This window comes from Mus musculus, chromosome 9 (assembly GCF_000001635.26).
Source record: "Mus musculus strain C57BL/6J chromosome 9, GRCm38.p6 C57BL/6J".
NCBI classification, from domain to species: domain Eukaryota; kingdom Metazoa; phylum Chordata; class Mammalia; order Rodentia; family Muridae; genus Mus; species Mus musculus.
The window spans coordinates 55,819,604-55,843,542 of record NC_000075.6 but is presented as its reverse complement, the minus strand read 5'-3'; the positions used below and the strand labels follow the sequence as shown (position 1 = coordinate 55,843,542).

At 38.6% G+C, this 23,939-nt stretch overlaps 1 protein-coding gene across 6 annotated transcripts in view; it reads left to right on the top strand.

The window, feature by feature from the left end:
- Window positions 1-23,939, top strand: part of Scaper (S phase cyclin A-associated protein in the ER) — a 388,343-nt gene that overhangs the window by 94,679 nt on the left and 269,725 nt on the right. For all 6 annotated transcript variants that reach the window (XM_030244383.1, XM_011242747.3, NM_001357652.1 and 3 more), the window contains one exon: window positions 5,283-5,423. In XM_030244383.1, the coding sequence (XP_030100243.1) occupies window positions 5,283-5,423 (141 nt within the window). The remainder of the gene's footprint in view (window positions 1-5,282; window positions 5,424-23,939) is intronic.

The following is a 23,939-nucleotide window of genomic DNA, read 5'->3' as shown; positions in this document are numbered from 1 at the left end:
GAAAACTTGATATTGAAAGAAAAGAAAAGGATCAAGTATCACTTCCGTCCTATAACACACAAAAGGATGAATGCAACTCGGGTTAAATATTTCAAAGAAGATTCAAAGTTATAGACGTTTTTAAGACTGCCTAGGGAGAAACTTATCTTGGCAATAATTTTTTTGATATCACAACAAGATATAAGCAATGAAAACAAAGTTAGACAAGTAGAGTCACACAAGTTAAACCACTTCTGTATAGCAAGGAGGATAAACTGAAACCAAGACATCTTACAAATGGTAATAGATATTTGAAAAAGTGATCAGATATGATATTAATATGCAAAGAACTAAGGATGGGACAATTGAATATCTAGAGCAATAATAACCCGTACACACTGATCAAAGGGTCTAATTCATTCAAGTAAAATTTTGATGGCTAAAAAATATTTAGAAAAGTATTGAACTTCTGTATTGATCAGAGAAATGCAACTTAAACTTCAGTGATATATTCCTTCACACCAGATAGAATGGCTCTTCTCAGAATGACAGAGGTTATGTGCTGAATATAGCTGTCTAGAAAATGTGTCTTTTAAAAATATTTATATCATTTTTTGAGAATTTCATGCAATATATTTTTATCACATTCACCCTAAATTCATCCTCTAACAGTTCCTAGATCCATACCTCTCCCCCGCCTCCTTAAACTGCCCAACTTTATTTTGTTGTCACTGTTACCTTTACCACCATCACCATCACTCTTCAACTCAGTGTATGCTGTGCATACATTTTTGGATGTTGGGTCATCCACTGTAGCATGGTATACATACACACACACACACACACACACACACACACACACAAACACTTTTATAAAACAATTCAATGAAAGGATCCACACCCCAAGTTAAGTGATTTTCCCTTCTCTAGAAGCCAACAATTCTCTTCCACAGGTTCTCTCTTGGACTGGGGAACTCATAAACTAGAACATTGATTTGATCCTATCTTAGGGTCTTATGCAAGTAGCCACAGTTTCTATAAATTCATGAGTGCAGTGGAACTTTCATGCCTAGAAGACACTGTTTTGCTCCTGCCTTCCTCTGCCTCTGGCTCTTACAGTCTTTTCACTCCCTCTTCTGTGATGGTTTAACACTCTACTAACACACACTTATCTTCTGCACTTTGACCAGTTGTGTGTTTCTTCATTAACCACTATCTACTGATTAAATGTCTCTGATGATGTCTGAGTGCTACACTAATCTGTGGGCAGGGTGATGCAAATTTAAATGGAAGGTTGGTGCTATGTATGTTAAAGAGAATAACAGTGATAGGTCACCCCTGGGGACCGAAAGCCCCACAACCATGGGTTGTTGACTAGCACACATATGTTTTCTCTTGTGAAGAAATATGTTTGAAAGTATTCACTATTCTTGGTCAGTGAGAGAATTGGGTAATGTCCAATTACAATAATGTTCAATAGAATCCAATAGAATAATTCCCAACTAGAGAGTTAGAAATTACGAGATTTTATTATATCCCTGTCAGAGTAGGTAAGATTAAGAGAAGAGTGACCGCTTGGATTGGATAATTCTTACGGGCTCCTCCCTGGAAACGATTGATTCTCTCACTCTCAACAGGCATTTATTGCCTATAAGCTCTTCATCTAGGGGTAGAGCTTTCTGAGATTTCTCATGTCCATGTTGTCATGTCAGCTGATGGTGTTACTATGCTAGTATTGCTTAGTGACTATTGTTGAGATTTAATGAGGACAACCGCTCCCTCATATCAGAAGTCCTCCTATTTATCGGGTTGAAGGAGTGGGAAGACGGAGAGGGAGAGGGCATGGGAGAGAGAGAGACAGAGAGACAGAGACAGAGAGAAGAATGTAATGAATGACAAGAGGCCACAACTTCAAGAAGAAATGTAGTGAATATGGGAGGAGTTGGAGAAGGATGAGGGAGGAATAGAAAGAATACAAATATAGTTCTTGTGTATGAAATTATCAGAATTAAACTTCTTAAGTAAAAAAGACTGGACAACTAATGCTCACGATGATGTGGGGAACAGAAAATTTGCATACACTTTTGGGAGGAATGTAAAATGCCGTCATTGTGGAAATTAGTGTGGTGGCTCCTCAAAACAAATAGAGATACATCTACTATGTGAACAGGTCCACAAAGGACGCTGTTTTCTATATATTTCAGATTCTATCAGTAAAATTACCAGTGTATTATGGGCTGCATGGTACTTAAATAGGATACATAAAACATAACTCTGGATAGGATGGATGGATGTTCAATGTGTGATCACTTGTTTTTCATGGCAAATCAAAAATAGACTACCTAGTGGTCTTTGCTCTGGTTTTGAAATGAGACTTTCAGTCACCTGGGGTTTGGGAGAACTTCTGCCAAGCTCTCCGCTGCTGTTCCTAGTTCCAAATTCATGTTTTGCTATTATTTAGAAAGTCCAGTTCCCTGCTAGATGTCCTTTTTACAGTCTGAGTGTCTTTACATTGAGCTGGTGGTTTCCCTACAAAGTAATTAGGTGTGAAAGAGAGAACACAAGACAGTTAATAAGATAGAAGCAGTGCTGTCTTTATAGCATCTTTTTTTTTTTTGAAAATGGAAAATAAAATTGGATCACAACACTAACACAATGAGGGAGGACATTATACTACTAAATTATTAACAATTGACTTTCATTATTGGGAACCGTCTGAGTGGCTGGTTGTCTCACACATATGACAAAACACACCCTTTAGTTCTTGGACAACTAATGTATATAGGTTAAATGTATTATTTACATTCCTAAAGATCAGTGAATACAATAATAAGGATGGTTATAAAAATGAGCGAGGTATTATTAGATCCTTCAGAATACAGGTGTTAAAATTTATTTATGTCTTGTTTGTCATTCAGAATAAATTGCATATGAAAAGCAGTCTATTATGCTGAGGAGTTCTCCAAAGTGAATGTTACTTTATTATTATATTAAATGTTCTCTAGCATAGCCATGTCCTAATTTTAAATATGAACAAAAATTATACAGTGCAGCCTTGCATTAATAATATGATTTCTAAGTATTTGTGTGAACAATTTAGAGATTGCTGAATTTTTATAAGGGTGGAAATTCTCTGGTTTAATTCAGCCTTCCCTATGTATTTTTTAATTTTGGTAGTAATTCCATTTTTCAATTTTATAATAGGTTCTTATTTTAACATTGTTCTAAGTAAAAGGTTTCATCTGACTACAGTAACTGTGTGGAACACAATATAGTTGTTTACCATTTTTACAGATGTGAAAACTGAGTCTATGAGAATACAAGTGGGTTTTAGTGTCACATGAGGAACATGTTTAGAGTTCAGACTTTAAGAAGTCTTGCGCGCGCGCGCGCTCTCTCGACTGGCCAGGAAGAAGGACGTTGCAACAGGATCCTTCTGCACACGTTTATTGGGAGAGCTTGATTGTAGAGGCGAAAAGACTTCGAGCCCAGAACTGGTGCTGCTTTTATAGGCCTAGGAGGGGCGTGTCTCACACCCGGATTGGTTATGCACTAAGCCTCATTTGCATGTTCCTCATCTGATTGGCTACTCTCTCTCAGTACCTTATAGAACCTCATTATCATACCTCATTTACATGTCTCACATCTGATTGGTTATACTCTCAGTACCTTACAGAACCTCATTATCATGCCTGGGCCAGGCAGTGTCTTTGCAAAAAACTTTACTGCATATGTACACATTGGTTGTTTGTCCAATCTTATGCGTGGTGGCCAGCAGTAGTCAGTGCCACTCAGCAACGGCACATGTGGCTTCCCACAAAGAAGTGGCTTCTAATATACTAATATTTCTACATACTTGTTTGTGTTACTTAACATATAATTATGGATTATGGGTAAAATCCATCTGACATGTTCATTGCTTTTTTTATTCATGTACTTCTATTGAATCTGATAACCTGGGGGCACTGGATACATTTTTACCTTTATTGTTTGAAATGTTAAGAATTTAAAGTATTTTTCTTGATTATTGATTGTTTTGTAGAAATACAAGGCTTAGTAAAGAAATCCACCATGTATTAATTTACATTTCTCATTGCTGTGACAGATGCTGACAAAAGAAACTGAAGGTTGGAAGCGTTTATTATGTTTCACAGTTTGAGGGTACACTCCATCATGATACAGAAGTTATAATAACAGGAATTGAGGCTGCAGTTTACCATAAATTTGTTGTCAGGAAGCAGAGAAATGTTAGCATTCAGCTTGCTTTTTACTTTTTTTTGGTCTGAGATGCCAGCCCATCAATTGTGGCTCACTATTTTGTTGGGTTTTTCTGCCAGAGTTAACCTTGCCTTCTCCTCAGAAGTTTGGCTCTTAGGTGCTTGTAGACCTATTCAGGCTGATAATTAATATTAAATGTCATACACAGTGTCCACTCTGTCTCATGGCTTAGTGTAATAATATCTAAAAATACAGCTATATCAAATGCACTGTCCTAAGAGGTCTATTCATTTAACTAAGTCTTCAGAATAAAACAGTCAGTTATTTACTGTTCCCCACCCCTTTTGCCAGAAGTGTGATTTTATTAAAACATACATATATATTCTTTGACGAGTTCATACCTGTATATATACATTCTAATTACTGTTCTTCACCTAGTCTATCTCCCTCCTGCCTGTCTACTCCAGTATCAATAGTCTCCTTTTCCACATTCACAGCTCTTTGTTTTATGACTCAGTAGGTTTTACCAGGGCTGTACTGGTGACCATGGATATGGAACTATCCATTGGAGTTTGATGGACTTACTAAATAGGTACATAACTGAAGACATGACTCCCTTCCAGGCAAGAATTAATAGCAAATAGTTTCTCGTGGAGAGGTCCGGTTCCATGATCGTCCCTCACCCATGACTAGGACTGTTGACAAGCCTAGTGCAAACCTAGTGTAGGCAACTGGAGCTGGTATGAGTTCATAATTGTAGTGGCATGTTGTGCCCAGAAGACAGCATTTTGCAGCCCTTCTCCCTGTCATCCAGCTCTTAACATCCCCTCTCTTGTAATATTCCTGAGCCTCAGAGGAAGTGATATTAATGTATTGGTTAGGGCCAAGTATTATTCTCTTTTTATATGTATTAGAAAAAAAAAAGAGTATTTAAGGGACTGGAGAATCAAGGAAGCTGTAGTTCTGGCTATGTAGTAGGGTTTTAATCATTAATAATATTCCTGAATTTTTCTATTTACCCCTTAGTCCTCTGATGAATTACTTTATATTTTGATGTTAATGATGTGATAATTTGTCATACATAGGAGAAAGATGTCCGAAAGTGGAAGGAAGAATTACTAGATCAACGACGTAGGATGATGGAAGAGAAATTACTTCATGCAGAATTTAAACGAGAGGTACAGCTACAAGCTATTGTGAAGAAAGCTCAAGAGGAAGAAGCTAAGGTGTGGTGTATTAAATATTTAATCATGTAACCAAGTGTATTTTACAGCATGTAATATTGTAACAGGTTTATCCAAGTATTTTATTCTAGAATAACAGAAGATTTTACTGGTTTATTTAAAATTTACTAGCTATAATCTTATACTTTATAATGAGCAGGTCTGTTGAGATCTACTTGACAGGATAAGCTGCACAGCTGTAAAATACTAAGTTTGATGAGTTTGGTCATGTGTATATCTCTCCAACTATCATCATCATCTCTGAAATTCATCTTTTTCTTCAACTCTGTAAATGTGCAAGTTTCTGATCTGCTTTCTCTCACTGTAGATGTTGACTTTTCTATAATAGGAATGAATCATATAGAACATACCTATACCCTTCTGGCTTCCTTCACTAATCTGAATTTGAATTTCATGTTGTTATATGTACTGATTGTGTCTTCCTTCATTTAGTTACCTATTAGTAGAAATTAATTTTCTCCTGGTTTTTGTCTATTCCAAAGATTTCTGCTGTGGAAATTCATTTATAAAGCTTTTAGATGATGTTTACTTTTGGTTTTAGTTGTTTATTTTTTGTAAATACCTAGTTGACAATCTTACAATAGGCTTATGTTTAACTTTTCTTTTTACATTTATTTATTTTGTGCGTGCATGTGTGTGTGTGTGTGTTTGTGTATGTGTCTGCGTGCGCACATGCTGTAAAATATATGTAGAAGTCAAAGGTCAAAGAACCATTGCAGGACTTTGTTTTGTTCTTTTTCCAACAGATGGCTATTGTGGTTCAAAGTCAGGTGATCAGTCTTGGCAGCAAGTATCTTTATCCAGGCAGCCATCTTGCTGGTCTCATATCTAACTTTTTAACTAGGAGCATATATTAGATATATAGGAAAATATTTCACTGTTTCATGTTCATACTTGTAGGTAATATACATTAATCAAATCCATTCCTCCTTTACCTTTCTTATGCCCTCACCCAACTACCTCTTTCTTCTGTAAAAGTCTTCAGTAATGCTTTTATGTATTTCAGTTGGTTTTGTTTTAGAAGCCTTTATATGAGAGAGAACATGGGTACTTGTTTATTGTCATCAGTAATTCACCTTATATCCCAGTCAGTTCCCCCATCCTCATTTGCTCCCAGTATCACCCTTACAAAGCCTCCATCTCATTACCCCTTTTACCCCAGAGAAGGGGAAGTTCTACTTGGGTCCCACCTCACCCTGCGACATCCAGTTGCAGTAGGACTAAGAGCATCCTCTCCCACTGAGGCCAAAGACGCAGTCCTGTAAGGGGAAGGAATGTTTTTATTTATTCCATTGGCTCACAAGAAAAAGAATGAGAAGATAAGATTTTAACTTAATGACAAAATTTGTCTATTTTTATGGTTGATGATTTGTCACCTTTGGGAAAAACTTGTAATATCAAATATTTAATGTTTATTTACATACATTAATGAAAGTTACTGATATTGACACATGACTTCATGTATCATGGCTTATTTGTCATGTTAAGCTTTTTTTTTTAATTTAAAGCAAGGTGAGTAACTCAGGCTAGTCCTAAATTTGTTGTGTAACCAAGGATAACCTTGAGTTATTGATTCTAATTGATATAAGATGAAGAAATTCTTTCAAAAAATTTCATTATTTAACTTGATTTGTGAGCAGAATGGATTATATTATGGGAAAAATTCTATGGACTTCTAGATTGAATGTGTATTATATAACTGTACAATAGAATATTCTGTAAGGTCTGCTAAGTTCATTTGATTTATGATATATTTTACTGTGAAGCTTACTTTTTTTTCCATTTTTTATTAGGTATTTAGCTCATTTACATTTCCAATGCTATACCAAAAGTCCCCCATACCCACCCACCCCCACTCCCCTACCCGCCCACTCCCCCTTTTTGGCCCTGGCGTTCCCCTGTCCTGGGGCATATAAAGTTTGCATGTCCAATGGGCCTCTCTTTCCAGTGATGGCCGACTAGGCCATCTTTTGATACATATGCAGCTAGAGTCAAGAGCTCCGGGGTACTGGTTAGTTCATAATGTTGATCCACCTATAGGGTTGCAGATCCCTTTAGCTCCTTGGTTACTTTCTCTAGCTCCTCCATTGGGAGCCCTGTGATCCATCCATTAGCTGACTGTGAGCATCCACTTCTGTGTTTGCTAGGCCCCGGCATAGTCTCACAAGAGACAGCTACATCTGGGTCCTTTCGATAAAATCTTGCTAGTGTATGCAATGGTGTCAGCGTTTGGATGCTGATTATGGGGTGGATCCCTGGATATGGCAGTCTCTACATGGTCCATCCTTTCATCTCAGCTCCAAACTTTGTCTCTGTACCTCCTTCCAAGGGTCTTTTGTTCCCACTTCTAAGGAGGGGCATAGTGTCCACACTTCAGTCTTCATTTTTCTTGAGTTTCATGTGTTTAGGAAATTGTATCTTATATCTTGGGTATCCTAGGTTTTGGGCTAATATCCACTTATCAGTGAGTACATATTGTGTGAGTTCCTTTGTGATTGTGTTACCTCACTCAGGATGATGCCCTCCAGGTCCATCCATTTGGCTAGGAATTTCATAAATTCATTCTTTTTAATAGCTGAGTAGTACTCCATTGTGTAGATGTACCACATTTTCTGTATCCATTCCTCTGTTGAGGGGGAAGCTTACTTTTTAATGTTTCTCTGTGAATTATCTGTTGATTCAAGTGACATATAAAAGTTAATTTTGTTGTATTTCGACCTCTTTGTCCTTTTATGCCCAATAGTGTTGGTTTTATGAAAATAGGTTTAGCAAATTTTGATTACATATGCGTTCATATTTGTTATGATTTTGTAAAGATTCCTTTTTATTATTTTTAGTGACTTTATCTTTTCTGACCAATTTGGCTCCAAGTCTACATTGTCAGATATAATCTTTGAAAATTTTTTTCACCATTTCATTTTTTTTTTTTTTTTTTAAAAAAAATTAGGTATTTATTTAATTTAAATTTTTTTTTTTCCATTTTTTATTAGGTATTTAGCTCATTTACATTTCCAATGCTATACCAAAAGTCCCCCTTACCCACCCACCCCCACTCCCCTACCCACCCACTCCCCCCCTTTGGCCCTGGCGTTCCCCTGTACCGGGGCACACAAAGTCTGCGTGTCCAATGGGCCTCTCTTTCCAGTGATGGCCGACTAGGCCATCTTTTGATACATATGCAGCTAGAGTCAAGAGCTCAGGGGTACTGGTTAGTTCATAATGTTGTTCCACCTATAGGGTTGAAGATCCCTTTAGCTCCTTGGGTACTTTCTCTAGCTCCTCCATTGGGAGCCCTGTGATCCATCCATTAGCTGACTGTGAGCATCCACTTCTGTGTTTGCTAGGCCCCGGCATAGTCTCACAAGAGACAGCTACATCTGGGTCCTTTCGATAAAATCTTGCTAGTATATGCAATGGTGTCAGCGTTTGGATGCTGATTATGGGGTGGATCCCTGGATATGGCAGTCTCTACATGGTCCATCCTTTCATCTCAGCTCCAAACTTTGTTTCTGTAACTCCTTCCATGGGTGTTTTGTTCCCACTTCTAAGGAGGGGCATAGTGTCCACACTTCAGTCTTCATTTTTCTTGAGTTTCATGTGTTTAGGAAATTGTATCTTATATCGTGGGTATCCTAGGTTTTGGGCTAGTATCCACTTATCAGTGAGTACATATTGTGTGAGTTCCTTTGTGATTGTGTTACCTCACTCAGGATGATGCTCTCCAGGTCCATCCATTTGGCTAGGAATTTCATAAATTCATTCTTTTTAATAGCTGAGTAGTACTCCATTGTGTAGATGTACCACATTTTCTGTATCCATTCCTCTGTTGAGGGGCATCTGGGTTCTTTCCAGTTTCTGGCTATTATAAATAAGGCTGCTATGAACATAGTGGAGCATGTGTCCTTCTTACCAGTTGGGGCTTCTTCTGGATATATGCCCAGGAGAGGTATTGCTGGATCCTCCGGTAGTACTATGTCCAATTTTCTGAGGAACCGCCAGACTGATTTCCAGAGTGGTTGTACAAGCCTGCAATCCCACCAACAATGGAGGAGTGTTCCTCTTTCTCCACATCCTCGCCAGCATCTGCTGTCACCTGAATTTTTGATCTTAGCCATTCTCACTGGTGTGAGGTGGAATCTCAGGGTTGTTTTGATTTGCATTTCCCTGATGATTAAGGATGTTGAACATTTTTTCAGGTGCTTCTCTGCCATTCGGTATTCCTCAGGTGAGAATTCTTTGTTCAGTTCTGAGCCCCATTTTTTAAGGGGGTTATTTGATTTTCTGAGGTCCACCTTCTTGAGTTCTTTATATATGTTGGATATTAGTCCCCTATCTGATTTAGGATAGGTAAAGATCCTTTCCCAGTCTGTTGGTGGTCTTTTTGTCTTATAGACAGTGTCTTTTGCCTTGCAGAAACTTTGGAGTTTCATTAGGTCCCATTTGTCAATTCTCGATCTTACAGCACAAGCCATTGCTGTTCTGTTCAGGAATTTTTCCCCTGTGCCCATATCTTCAAGGCTTTTCCCCACTTTCTCCTCTATAAGTTTCAGTGTCTCTGGTTTTATGTGAAGTTCCTTGATCCACTTAGATTTGACCTTAGTACAAGGAGATAAGTATGGATCGATTCGCATTCTTCTACATGATAACAACCAGTTGTGCCAGCACCAATTGTTGAAAATGCTGTCTTTCTTCCACTGGATGGTTTTGGCTCCCTTGTCGAAGATCAAGTGACCATAGGTGTGTGGGTTCATTTCTGGGTCTTCAATTCTATTCCATTGGTCCACTTGTCTGTCTCTATACCAGTACCATGCAGTTTTTATCACAATTGCTCTGTAGTAAAGCTTTAGGTCAGGCATGGTGATTCCACCAGAGGTTCTTTTATCCTTGAGAAGAGTTTTTGCTATCCTCGGTTTTTTGTTATTCCAGATGAATTTGCAAATTGCTCCTTCTAATTCGTTGAAGAATTGAGTTGGAATTTTGATGGGGATTGCATTGAATCTGTAGATTGCTTTTGGCAAGATAGCCATTTTTACAATGTTGGTCCTGCCAATCCATGAGCATGGGAGATCTTTCCATCTTCTGAGATCTTCTTTAATTTCTTTCTTCAGGGACTTGAAGTTTTTATCATACAGATCTTTCACTTCCTTCGTTAGAGTCACGCCGAGATATTTTATATTATTTGTGGCTATTGAGAAGGGTGTTGTTTCCCTAATTTCTTTCTCAGCCTGTTTATTCTTTGTGTAGAGAAAGGCCATTGACTTGTTTGAGTTAATTTTATATCCAGCTACTTCACCGAAGCTGTTTATCAGGTTTAGGAGTTCTCTGTTGGAATTTTTAGGGTCACTTATATATACTATCATATCATCTGCAAAAAGTGATATTTTGACTTCCTCTTTTCCAATTTGTATCCCCTTGATCTCCTTTTGTTGTCGAATTGCTCTGGCTAATACTTCAAGTACTATGTTGAAAAGGTAGGGAGAAAGTGGGCAGCCTTGTCTAGTCCCTGATTTTAGTGGGATTGCTTCCAGCTTCTCTCCATTTACTTTGATGTTGGCTACTGGTTTGCTGTAGATTGCTTTTATCATGTTTAGGTATTGGCCTTGAATTCCTGATCTTTCCAGAACTTTTATCATGAATGGGTGTTGGATCTTGTCAAATGCTTTTTCTGCATCTAACGAGATGATCATGTGGTTTTTGTCTTTGAGTTTGTTTATATAATGGATTACATTGATGGATTTTCGTATATTAAACCATCCCTGCATCCCTGGAATAAAACCTACTTGGTCAGGATGGATGATTGCTTTAATGTGTTCTTGGATTCGGTTAGCGAGAATTTTATTAAGGATTTTTGCATCGATGTTCATAAGAGAAATTGGTCTGAAGTTCTCTATCTTTGTTGGATCTTTCTGTGGTTTAGGTATCAGAGTAATAGTGGCTTCATAAAATGAGTTGGGTAGAATACCTTCTACTTCTATCTTGTGAAAAAGTTTGTGCAGAACTGGAGTTAGATCTTCTTTGAAGGTCTGATAGAACTCTGCACTAAACCCGTCTGGTCCTGGGCTTTTTTTGGCTGGGAGACTATTAATAACTGCTTCTATTTCTTTAGGGGATATGGGACTGTTTAGAAGGTCAACTTGATCCTGATTCAACTTTGGTACCTGGTATCTGTCCAGAAATTTGTCCATTTCGTCCAGGTTTTCCAGTTTTGTTGAGTATAGCCTTTTGTAGAAGGATCTGATGGTGTTTTGGATTTCTTCAGGATCTGTTGTTATGTCTCCCTTTTCATTTCTGATTTTGTTAATTAGGATTTTGTCCCTGTGCCCTTTAGTGAGTCTAGCTAAGGGTTTATCTATCTTGTTGATTTTCTCAAAGAACCAACTCCTCGTTTGGTTAATTCTTTGAATAGTTCTTCTTGTTTCCACTTGGTTGATTTCACCCCTGAGTTTGATTATTTCCTGCCGTCTACTCCTCTTGGGTGAATTTGCTTCCTTTTTTTCTAGAGCTTTTAGATGTGTTGTCAAGCTGCTAGTATGTGCTCTCTCCCGTTTTTTCTTGAAGGCACTCATAGCTATGAGTTTCCCTCTTAGAAATGCTTTCATTGTGTCCCAAAGGTTTGGGTACGTTGTGGCTTCATTTTCATTAAACTCTAAAAAGTCTTTAATTTCTTTCTTTATTCCTTCCTTGACCAAGGTATCATTGAGAAGAGTGTTGTTCAGTTTCCATGTGAATGTTGGCTTTCTGTTATTTATTTTGTTATTGAAGATCAGCCTTAGTGCATGGTGATCTGATAGGATACATGGGACAATTTCAATATTTTTGAATCTGTTGAGGCCTGATTTGTGACCTATTATGTGGTCAATTTTGGAGAAGGTACCATGAGGTGCTGAGAAGAAGGTATATCCTTTTGTTTTAGGGAAAAATGTTCTGTAGATATCTGTCAGATCCATTTGTTTCATCACTTCTGTTAGTTTCAGTGTGTCCCTGTTTAGTTTCTGTTTCCATGATCTGTCCATTGGTGAAAGTGGTGTGTTGAAGTCTCCCACTATTATTGTGTGAGGCGCAATGTGTGCTTTGAGCTTTACTAAAGTTTCTTTAGTGAATGTGGCTGCTCTTGTATTTGGAGCATAGATATTCAGAATTGAGAGTTCCTCTTGGAGGATTTTACCTTTGATGAGAATGAAGTGTCCCTCCTTGTCTTTTTTGATGACTTTGGGTTGGAAGTCAATCTTATCAGATATTAGGATGGCTACTCCTGCTTGTTTCTTCATACCATTTGCTTGGAAAATTGTTTTCCAGCCTTTCATTCTGAGGTAGTGTCTATCTTTTTCTCTGAGATGAGTTTCCTGTAAGCAGCAAAATGTTGGGTCTTGTTTGTGTAGCCAGTTTGTTAGTCTATGTCTTTTTATTGGCGAGTTGAGACCATTGATGTTAAGAGATATTAAGGAAAAGTAATTGTTGCTTCCTGTTATTTTAGTTGTTAAAGGTGGCATTCTGTTCTTGTGGCTGTCTTCTTTTAGGTTTGTTGAGGGATTACCTTCTTGTTTTTTCTAGGGCGTTGTTCCCGTTCTTGTATTGGTTTTTTTCTGTTATTATCCTTTGAAGGGCTGGATTCGTGGAGAGATAATGCGTGAATTTGGTTTTGTCGTGGAATACTTTGGTTTCTCCCTCTATGATAATTGAGAGTTTGGCTGGGTATAGTAGCCTGGGCTGCAGTTTGTGTTCTCTTAGTGTCTGTATAACATCTGTCCAGGCTCTTCTGGCTTTCATAGTCTCTGGTGAAAAATCTGGTGTAATTCTGATAGGCTTGCCTTTATATGTTACTTGACCTTTTTCCCTTACTGCTTTTAGTATTCTATCTTTATTTAGTGCATTTGATGTTCTGATTATTATGTGTCGGGAGGAATTTCTTTTCTGGTCCAGTCTATTTGGAGTTCTGTAGGCTTCTTGTATGTTCATATGCATCTCATTCTTTAGATTTGGGAAGTTTTCTTCAATAATTTTGTTGAAGATGTTTGCTGGACCTTTGAGTTGAAAATCTTCATTCTCATCCACTCCTATTATCCGTACGTTTGGTCTTCTTATTGTGTCCTGGATTTCCTGGATATTTTGAGTTAGGATCTTTTTGCATTTTCCATTTTCTTTGATTGTTGTGCCGATGTTCTCTATGGAATCTTCTGCACCTGAGATTCTCTCTTCCATCTCTTGTATTCTGTTGCTGATGCTCAAATCTATGGTTCCAGATTTCTTTCCTAGGGTTTCTATCTCTAGAGTTGCCTCGCTTTGAGTTTTCTTTATTGTGTCTACTTCCCTTTTTAGGTCTAGTATGGTTTTGTTCATTTCCATCACCTGTTTGTATGTTTTTTCCTCTTTTTCTGTAAGGACTTCTACCTGTTTGATTGTGTTTTCCTGTTTTTCTTTAAGGACTTGTAACTCTTTAGCAGTGTTCTCCTGTATTTCTTTAAGTGATTTATTAAAGTCCTTCTTGATGTCCTCTACCATCATCATGAGATATGCTTTTAAATCTAGGTCTAGGTTCTCAGGTGTGTTGGGGTTCCCTGGACTGGGCGAAGTGGGTGTGCTGGGTTCTGGTGATGGTGAGTGGTCTTGGTTCCTGTTAGTAAGATTCCTCCGTTTACCTTTCGCCATCTGGTAATCTCTGGAGTTAGTAGTTATAGTTGACTCTGTTTAGAGATTGTTCTTCTGGTGATTCTGTTACCGTCTATCAGCAGACCTGGGAGACAGATTCTCTCCTCTGAGTTTCAGTGCTCAGAGCACTCTCTGCTGGCAAGCTCTCTTACAGGGAAGGTGCGCAGATATCTTGTATTTGGACCTCCTCCTGGCCGAAGAAGAAGGCCCAAAACAGGACCTTTCTCAGACACTGTGTTGCTTTGGCAGTTCCCAGGTGGTACAGACTCTCACCTAAGCAGACTAATTTCCTAAGTTCCTTGGAGTCCCGGGACCAAGATGGCGACCGCTGCTGCTGTGGCTTAGGTCGCCTCCCCAGCCGGGCGGGCACCTGTCCTCTGGTCCGGAAGGTGGCCGGCTGTCCCCGGCCCACGCAGGGTGCTGCCTCAGCGCCTCTTCGCCTCTGTGCTTCCGCCTGTTCCAGAAGCTGTCAGGTTCTCTGGCGCACCCTCTCACCTGTTCAGACTAATTTCCTAAGTTCCTTGGAGTCCCGGGACCAAGATGGCGACCGCTGCTGCTGTGGCTTAGGTCGCCTCCCCAGCCGGGCGGGCACCTGTCCTCTGGTCCGGAAGGTGGCCGGCTGTCCCCGGCCCACACAGGGTGCTGCCTCAGCGCCTCTGTGCTTCTGCCTGTTCCAGAAGCTGTCAGGTTCTCTGGCTCACCCTTTCACCTGTTCAGACTAATTTCCTAAGTTCGGCGGGTCCCGGACCAAGATGGCGACCGCTGCTGCTGTGGCTTAGGCCGCCTCCCCAGCCGGGTGGGCACCTGTCCTCTCACCATTTCATTTTTAATATTGGTACATTTTTGCTGGTAATGTGTGATTTATTTAAAAACATGAATCTATCTTTTTTATTGAGATGGAGTCTTATGAATCACCTTCCAGTCTTTAATTCACTATGTAGCCTGAGGATAACTTTGAACTTTTTTTTTTTTTTAACTTTAAACTTCTTTTTTTTTAAATATTTTTTTATTACGTATTTTCCTCAATTACATTTCCAATGCTATCCCAAAAGTCCCCCATACCCTCCCTCCCCCACTCCCCTACCCACCCATTCCCATTTTTGGCCCTGGCGTTCCCCTGTACTGGAGCATATAAAGTTTGCATGTCCAATGGGCCTCTCTTTCCAGTGATGGCCGACTAGGCCATCTTTTGATACATATGCAGCTAGAGTCAAGAGCTGCGGGGTACTGATTAGTTCATAATATTGTTGCACTTACAGGGTTGCAGAACTCTTTAGATTCTTGGATACTTTCTCTAGCTCCTCCATTGGGGTCCCTGTGATCCATCCAATAGCTGACTGTGAGCATCCACTTCTGTGTTTGCTAGGCCCCGGCCTACTCTCACAAGAGACAGCTATATCAGGGTACTTTAAGCAAACTCTTGCTAGTGTGTGCAATGGTGTCATCTTTTGGAGGTTGATTATGGGATGTATCCCTGGATATGGCAGTCTCTAGGTGGTCCAATCTTTTGTCTCAGCTCCAAACTTTGTCTCTATAACTCCTTCCATGGGTGATTGTTCCCAATTCTAAGAAGGGGCAAAGTGTCCAGACTTTGGTCTTCGTTCTTCTTCAGTTTCATGTGTTTTGCAAATTGTATCTTATATCTCGGGTATACTAAGTTTCTGGGCTAATATCCACTTATCAGTGAGTACATATCATTTGAGTTCTTTTGTGATTGTGTTACCTCACTCAGGATGATGCCCTCCAGGTCCAACCATTTGCCTAGGAATTTCATAAATTCATTCCTTTTAATAGCTGAGTAGTACTCCATTATGTAAATGTACCACATTTTTGGTACCCATTCCTCTGTTGAGGGGCATCTGGGTTCTTTCCAGCTTCTGGCTATTATAAATAAGGCTGCTATGAACATAGTGGAGCATGGAACATCTTCTGGATATATTCCCAGAAGAGGTATTAAGGGATCCTCTGGTAGTACTATGTCCAATTTTCTGAGAAACCACTAGACTGATTTCCAGAGTGGTTATACAAGCTTGCAATCCCACCAACAATGGAGGAGTTTTCCTCTTTCTCAGATCCTCGCCAGCATCTGCTCTCATCTGAATTTTTGATCTTAGCCATTCTGGCTGGTATGAGATGTAATCTCAGGGTTGTTTTGATTTGCATTTCTCTAATGATTAAGGATGCTGGACATTTTTCCAGGTGCTTCTCAGCCATTTGGTATTCCTCAGGTGAGAATTCGTTGTTTAGCTCTGAGCCCCATTTTTTAATGGGGTTATTTGATTTTCTGAAGTCCACCTTCTTGAGTTCTTTATATATATTGGATATTAGTCCCCTATCTGATTTAGGATAGGTAAAGATCCTTTCCCAATCTGTTGGTGGTCTTTTTGTCTTATTGACGGTGTCTTTTGCCTTACAGAAGGTTTGCAGTTTCATGAGGTCCCATTTGCCAATTCTCGATCTTACACCACAAGCCATTGCTGTTCTATTCAATAATTTTTCCCCTGTGCCCATATCTTCGAGGCTTTTCCCCACTTTCTCCTCTATAAGTTTCACTGTCTCTGGTTTTATATGGAGTTCCTTGATCCACTTAGATTTGACCTTACTACAAGGAGAGAGGAATGGATCAATTCGCATTCTTCTACATGATAACCACCAGTTGTGCCAGCACCATTTGTTGAAAATGCTGTCTTTCTTCCACTGGATGGTTTTAGCTCCCTTGTCGAAGATCAAGTGACCATAGGTGTGTGGTTTCATTTCTGGTTCTTCAATTCTATTCCATTGGTCTACTTGTCTGTCACTATACCAGTACCATGCAGTTTTTATCACAATTGCTCTGTAGTAAAGCTTTAGGTCAGGCATGGTGATTCCACCAGAGGTTCTTTTATCCTTGAGAAGAGTTTTTGCTATCCTAGGTTTTTTGTTATCCAGATGAATTTGCAGATTGCTCTTTCTAATTCGTTGAAGAATTGAGTTGGAATTTTGATTGGGATTGCATTGAATCTGTAGATTGCTTTTAGCAAGATAGCCATTTTTACAATGTTGACCCTGCCAATCCATGAGCTTGGGAGATCTTTCCGTATTCTGAGATCTTCTTTAATTTCCTTCTTTAGAGACTTAAAGTTCTTATCATACAGATCTTTCACTTCCTTAGTTGCAGTCACCCCAAGATATTTTATATTATTTGTGACTATTGAGAAGGGTATTGTTTCCCTAATTTCTTTCTCAGTCTTTTTATTCTTTGTGTAGAGAAAGGCCATTGACTTGTTTGAGTTAATATTATATGCAGCTACTTCACCGAAGCTGTTTATCAGGTTTAGGAGTTCTCTGGTGGAATTTTTAGGGTCACTTATATATACTATTATAGCATCTGGAAAAAGTGATATTTTGACTTCCTCTTTTCCAATTTGTCTCCCCTTGATCTCCTTTTGTTGTTGAATTGCTCTGGCTAGTACTTCAAGTACAATGTTGAATAGGTAGGGAGAAAGTGATCAGCCTTGTCTATTCCCTGATTTTAGTGGAATTGCTTCCAGCTTCTGACCATTTACTTTGATGTTGTCTACTGGTTTGCTGTAGATTGCTTTTATCATGTTTAGGTATGGGCCTTGAATTCCTTATCTTTCCAAGACTTTTATTATGAATGGGTGTTGGATTTTGTCAAATGCTTTCTCTGAGTCTAAGGAGATGATCATGTGTTTTTTGTCTTTGAGTTTGTTTATATAAAGGATTACGTTGGTGGATTTCCGTATATTAAACCATCCCTGCATCCCTGGAATAAAACCTACTTGGTCAGAATGGATGATTGATTTAATGTGTTCTTGGATTCAGTTAGCGAGAAATTTATTGAGTATTTTTGTATCGATATTCATAAGGGAAATTGGTCTGAAGTTCTCTATCTTTGTTGGATATTTCTGTGGTTTAGGTATCAGAGTAATTGTGGCTTCATAGAATGAGTTGGGTAGAGTACCTTCTACTTTTATTTTGTGGAATAGTTTGTGCAGAACTGGAATTAGATCTTCTTTGAAGGTCTGATAGAACTCTGCACTAAACCCATCTGGTCCTGGGCTTTTTTTGGTTGGGAGACTATTAATGACGGCTTCTATTTTTTTAGGGGATATGGGACAGTTTAGATCGTTAACTTGATCCTGATTTAACTTTGGTACGTGGTATCTGTCTAGAAATTTGTCCATTTCATCCAGGTTTTCCAGGTTTGTTGAGTATAGCCTTTTGTAGAAGTATCTGATGGTGTTTTGGATTTCTTCAGGATCTGTTGTTATGTCTTTCTTTTCATTCCTGATTTTGTTAATTAGGATGCTGTCCCTGTGCCCTCTAGTGAGTCTGGCTAAGGGTTTATCTATCTTGTTGATTTTTTCAAAGAACCAGCTCCTTGATTGTTTGATTCTTTGAATAGTTCTTCTTGTTTCCACTTGGTTGATTTCGCCCCTGAGTTTGATTATTTCCTGCCGTCTACTCCTCTTAGGTGAGTTTTCTTCCTTTTTTTCTAGAGCTTTAAGGTGTGTTGTCAAGCTGCTAGTGTGTGCTCTCTCTAGTTTCTTTTTGGAGGCACTCAGAGCTATGAGTTTCCCTCTTATAAATCCTTCCATTGTGTCCCTTATGTTTGAGTATGTTGTGGCTTCACTTTCATTAAATTCTAAAAAGTCTTTAATTTCTTTCTTTATTCCTTTCTTGACCAAGGTATCATTGAGAAGAGTATTGTTCAGTTTCCACATGAGTCTTGGCTTTCCATTATTTATGTTGTTATTGAAGATCAGCCTTAGTCCATGGTGGTCTGATAGGATGCATGGGACAATTTCAATATTTTTGTATCTATTGAGGCCTGTTTTGTGACCATTTATATGATAAATTTTGGAGAAGGTCCCATGAGGTGCTGAGAAGAAGGTATATCCTTTTGTTTTTAGAATAAAATGTTCTCTAGATATCTGTTAAGTCCATTTGTTTCATCACTTCTGTTAGTTTCACTGTGTTCCTATTTAGTTTCTGTTTCCAGGATCTGTTCACTATTACTGTGTGAGTTGCAATGTGTGCTTTGAGCTTTACTAAAGTGTTTTTAATGAATGTGGCTGCCCTTGCATTTGGAGCATAGATATTCAGAATTGAGAGTTCCTCTTGGAGGATTTACCTTTGATGAGTATGAAGTGTCCCTCCTTGTCTTTTTTGATAACTTTTGGGTTGGAAGTTGATTTTATTCGATATCAGAATGGCTACTCCTGCTTGTTTCTTCAGACCATTTGCTTGGAAAATTCTTTTCCAGCTTTTCACTCTGAGGTAGTGTCTGTCTTTTTTCCTGATATGGGTTTCCTGTAAGCAGCAGAATGTTGGTTCCTGTTTGTGTAGCCAGTCTGTTAGTCTATGACTTTTTATTGGGGAATTGAGTCCATTGATATTAAGAGATATTAAGGAAAAGTAATTGTTGCTTTCTGTTATTTTTGTTGTTAGAGTTGGTATTCTGTTTTTGTGTTGTGTCCGTCCAGCGGATCACAACCTGGGTTCTAGTCTGGAAAGGCATTTTGGAAACCTGGAAGAGAAGAGGGGCTAGGTGGCGAGATAAAGAAATATAGCTAAGACAGTCATTCTGATCAAAGCTCCATTTTTACTGTTGCAACACTCAGTTATGAAGGAAGGGGGAGGGGACCCGATTCCTGCCGAATAGTCTCGGGGTCCGGTATTAGGGTGAGCACGTGGTGGCACCAACAGCAAAGCGGCATGGTCCAGCAATGGGCGTGGCAGAACAAATGAGCAGGAAGCTCCATCCCTGAGCATGCAGGTTTCAGGCTGGGGGAGGGGAGACTACATTCTTGTGGCTGTCTTCTTTTGGTTTGTTGAGTGATTACTTTCTTGCTTTTTCTAGGGCATGATTTCCGTCCTTGTATTGGTTTTTTTTTTTTTTTTTTTCTGTTATTATCCTTTGAAGGGCTTGATTCGTGCAAAGATAATGTGTGAATTTGGTTTTGTCATGGAATATTTTGGTTTCTCCTTCTATGGTAATTGAGAGTTTAGCTGGGTATAGTAACCTGGGCTGGCATTTGTGTTCTTTTTGCGTCTGTTTAACATCTGTCCAGTATCTTCTGGCTTTCATAGCTTCTGGTGAAAAGTTCGGTGTAATTCTGATAGGCCTGCCTTTATATGTTACTTGACCTTTTTCCCTTACTGCTTTTAATATTCTCTCTTTATTTAGTGCATTTGTTGTTCTGATTACTATGTGTCTCGACGAATTTCTTTTCTGGTCCAGACTATTTGGAGTTCTATAGGCTTCTTGTATGTTCATTGGCATTTCATTCTTTAGGTTTGGGAAGTTTTCTTCTATAATTTTGTTGAAGATATTTGCTGGCCCTTTAAGTTGAAAATCTTCATTCTCATCTATTCCTATTATCTGTAGGTTTGGTCTTCTCATTGTGTCCTAGATTTCCTGGATGTTTTGAGTTAGGATCTTTTTGCATTTTGTATTTTCTTTGATTGTTGTGCCGATGTTCTCTATGGAATCTTCTGCACCTGAGATTCTCTCTTCCATCTCTTGTATTCTGTTGCTGATCCTCGCATCTATGGTTTCAGATCTCTTTCCTAGGGTTTCTATTTCCAGCGTTGCCTCACTTTGTGTTTTCTTTATTGTGTCTACTTCCCTTTTTAGGTCTTGGATGGTTTTATTCAATTCCATCACCTGTTTGGTCATGTTTTCCTGCAATTCTTTAAGGGATTTTTGTGTTTCCTCTTTAAGGTCTTCTACCTGTTTAGCTGTATTCTCCTGTATTTCTTTGAGTTATTAAAGTCCTTCTTGATGTCCTCTACCATCATCAGGAGATATGCTTTTAAATCCGGGTCTAGTTTTTTGGGTGTGTTGGGGTGCCCAGGACTAGGTGGGGTGGGAATGCCGCGTTCTCATGATGATGAGTTGTCTTGATTTCTGTTAGTAGGATTCTTATGTTTGCCTTTCGCCATCTGTTAATCTCTGGAGATAATTGTTATAGCTGTCTCTGGTTAGAGCTTGTTCCTCAGGTGATTATGTTAGCCTCTATCAGCAGACCTGGGAGACTAGCTCTCTCCTTAGTTTCAGTGGTCAGAGTACTCTCTGCAGGCAAGCTCTCCTCTTGCAGGGAAGGTGCCCAGATATCTGGTGTTCTAACCTGCCTCCTGGCAGAAGTTGTGTTCCACTCACCAGAAGTCTTAAGATTCCTTGAAGAGTCCTGTGGGGGACCTTGCGTCTGTCTGGAGCCTCCACGGGCAAGGAATCCCGGTTCTGGCGAGGACCAGAAGGGACTTGTGACCCTGATCAGGCCGGGTTTTCTACTTTCCTAATTAATGCAATCTCAATCTCCGCGCGATTGGATTGGAGCAGATGCTGTGTTCCACTCACCATAGGTCTTAAGATCCTGTGGGGGATCCAGTGGGGGTCCTTGCGGGTGTCCAGAGACTCCATGGGCAAGGAATCCCGGTGCTGGCATGGACCGGAAGGGACTTTGAACTTCTGATCCTCCCGTTTCTAAGTCTAAATTCTGGGCTTGCAGGCATACACCACACATCCAGTTTTATGTTGTCAGTAACACTATATAGTCTTTGTGGTTTTATGTTAACTGTCAGTGATAAATTTATATTACTTTATCAGGGCATAAGAAATTATGAGCAGTTACAATCATATTTTAATTAACAAGCTCCTATTACTTATTCTGGAGGTGTGAACCTTGTAGTTCCCATATACTAAAAACACTTGATTTTAATGAAACAAGTATATATATGACTTAAAATTCTATGCAATATTGAAATTTATGGAAATGTTACAGTTTTAGATTTTAATTAATTATGTTAATCAAAAAGGCTAACAGGATTTAACTACACGTATATTAAAGACAATCACTGCTTTTTAGAAATGAATTTACATTTATAAGGTATATGACTAAATATAAGAGAAAATAAAGCAGCTGCTCTTTTGTCAGTTGTCTGGGGGCTCATTTCAGTTCACCTGTGATCTTATATCTCGTAGTCAGCCATGTGTTTTCTTTTCCATTTCAGCTATACTTTAGTTATACTTATATACTTCCTAAATATTTGCTCTTCATAGTCTTATTGTTTGAGCTTGTTTGTTCCTAAGTAATGTTTCTGAAAGGTGTGATTATTGGTAGCATTCAGCTTAAGAACCATCAAGGATTTTCCCTCTGCATTCAGTATTAAAACATTTATTATTGAGTGTGATGTGTGTAAGTACCATGATGCTTCTGTATTTACATGGGCTTCAGCTGATTTTATCATGTCATCAGGCTTGCATGGTGAGTGCTTTATCCACTGAGCCATCTTCTTAGCTTTACCTTTAAGTTTTAATGTAAAAGTATTACTCTGGCTTTTTTCAGTAACATGTTATATTCAGGATAATGATTATCATCATTTACTAATTATTTCCATTATTTTAAAGAATTTTGTCAACATAGCAAATAATGTTAAAATGTCATCAGAAAAAGCATTTACTGTTTAGGGTAGAAACATTCTTTTGTACATTGCTTCAGAATTATTATACTGTAGAAGTGGACACCTTTATAAAGAAGCATTACACTATATATAACACTTCTTAGTAAGAAATATCAAAATTTTACTTCTATTTGAAGATAGAAAAAATGAAATAAAAGTAACTGTAAGAACATTTCCTGGGATTAGAATAAGTGAGAGGGTTTATTTCATAGAGATTTAAGGTTGTAAAAGTAATGGTACATACTGAGAGTTCTGAGTTATATTTGTTCATTTTGAGTTAGTCATCTTTTTATTATTATAACAAAGTTTCTAAATTAATTAAATTTTGCTTAGAACATTAGGTCTCATTCCTTCTCCCTTCAATGACTACACTTTACATGTGAGACTTGATATAGAATGAATATGATTTCTTGCTTATGCTTGTCTGTCATATACTTTAGTAGTTTGAAAGATTGTTATATGATAAACCTACTTTAAATGTACATCTGGAAGCAGGAGATGGATAAAGAACAACTGTGGAAGTCAATTCTATTCTTCCACTTGTGGATCCAGGAAAGTTAAACTCAGGTAGTCAGGCTTGGCAACTTGCTAAGGTATTCCACTGGCTCAAATATGTGTGGGCAAGTTTGAGCTTAGCTTTATTTTCCCAGTCTAAATTTTTTTGTTGGAGTCCCTGCTTCTGTGTAAATTTGAACACCAGTGTATAGTACAACCTGTTGTAACTATTTGTTACTTTCAGTATATATAATAGGAAAAAAATGCTTCTGTACTTTTGAGTTTTGTTGTCTAAAACTTGTAGCAGAATGGATTCCAGTTAAATTGGCAGGTTGTATCTGGCTCCTTTGAACCAATGAAGAAGAGAATCAGATTTACAAGGAGGCATTCTTTCAGAGAGAGAGAGAGAGAGAGAGAGAGAGAACAGGTCACTGGTAATCCACAAGCAAGTAAAAAAATCTCTGGGAAAGAGGAGGAACCAAACCTGGATAGCTGTGCCTTTCCTGCTCTCACTCGGTGGCCAGTGGTGGTGTTGGTTTAGGTGAACAGTAAGAAACCCCTCACCGCTTAAAAAAACTGAAGTAGCTATCCAAACCAACAGATGAACAGATTACTACACAGAAACACTAGAAACATGAAAAAGCAAAAGAATATGACTCGTCCAAAAGAACTTCTTAATCATTAAGTAAAATATGCTCATAAGGTACACATTGTTAAATGCTTGAAGGTGAAGATGATCAGTGACCTGAAAGAGCAAACAAACATGAAGATGAAGTTAATCTAGAACCTTAGAAGGAAAGTGAGCATCACAGAAAAGAAGCCAGAAATATGGATGGAGAAGTCAGTAATAGGTAATAAAAATTTGGAACAAACTCGAGGTTTTAAAGA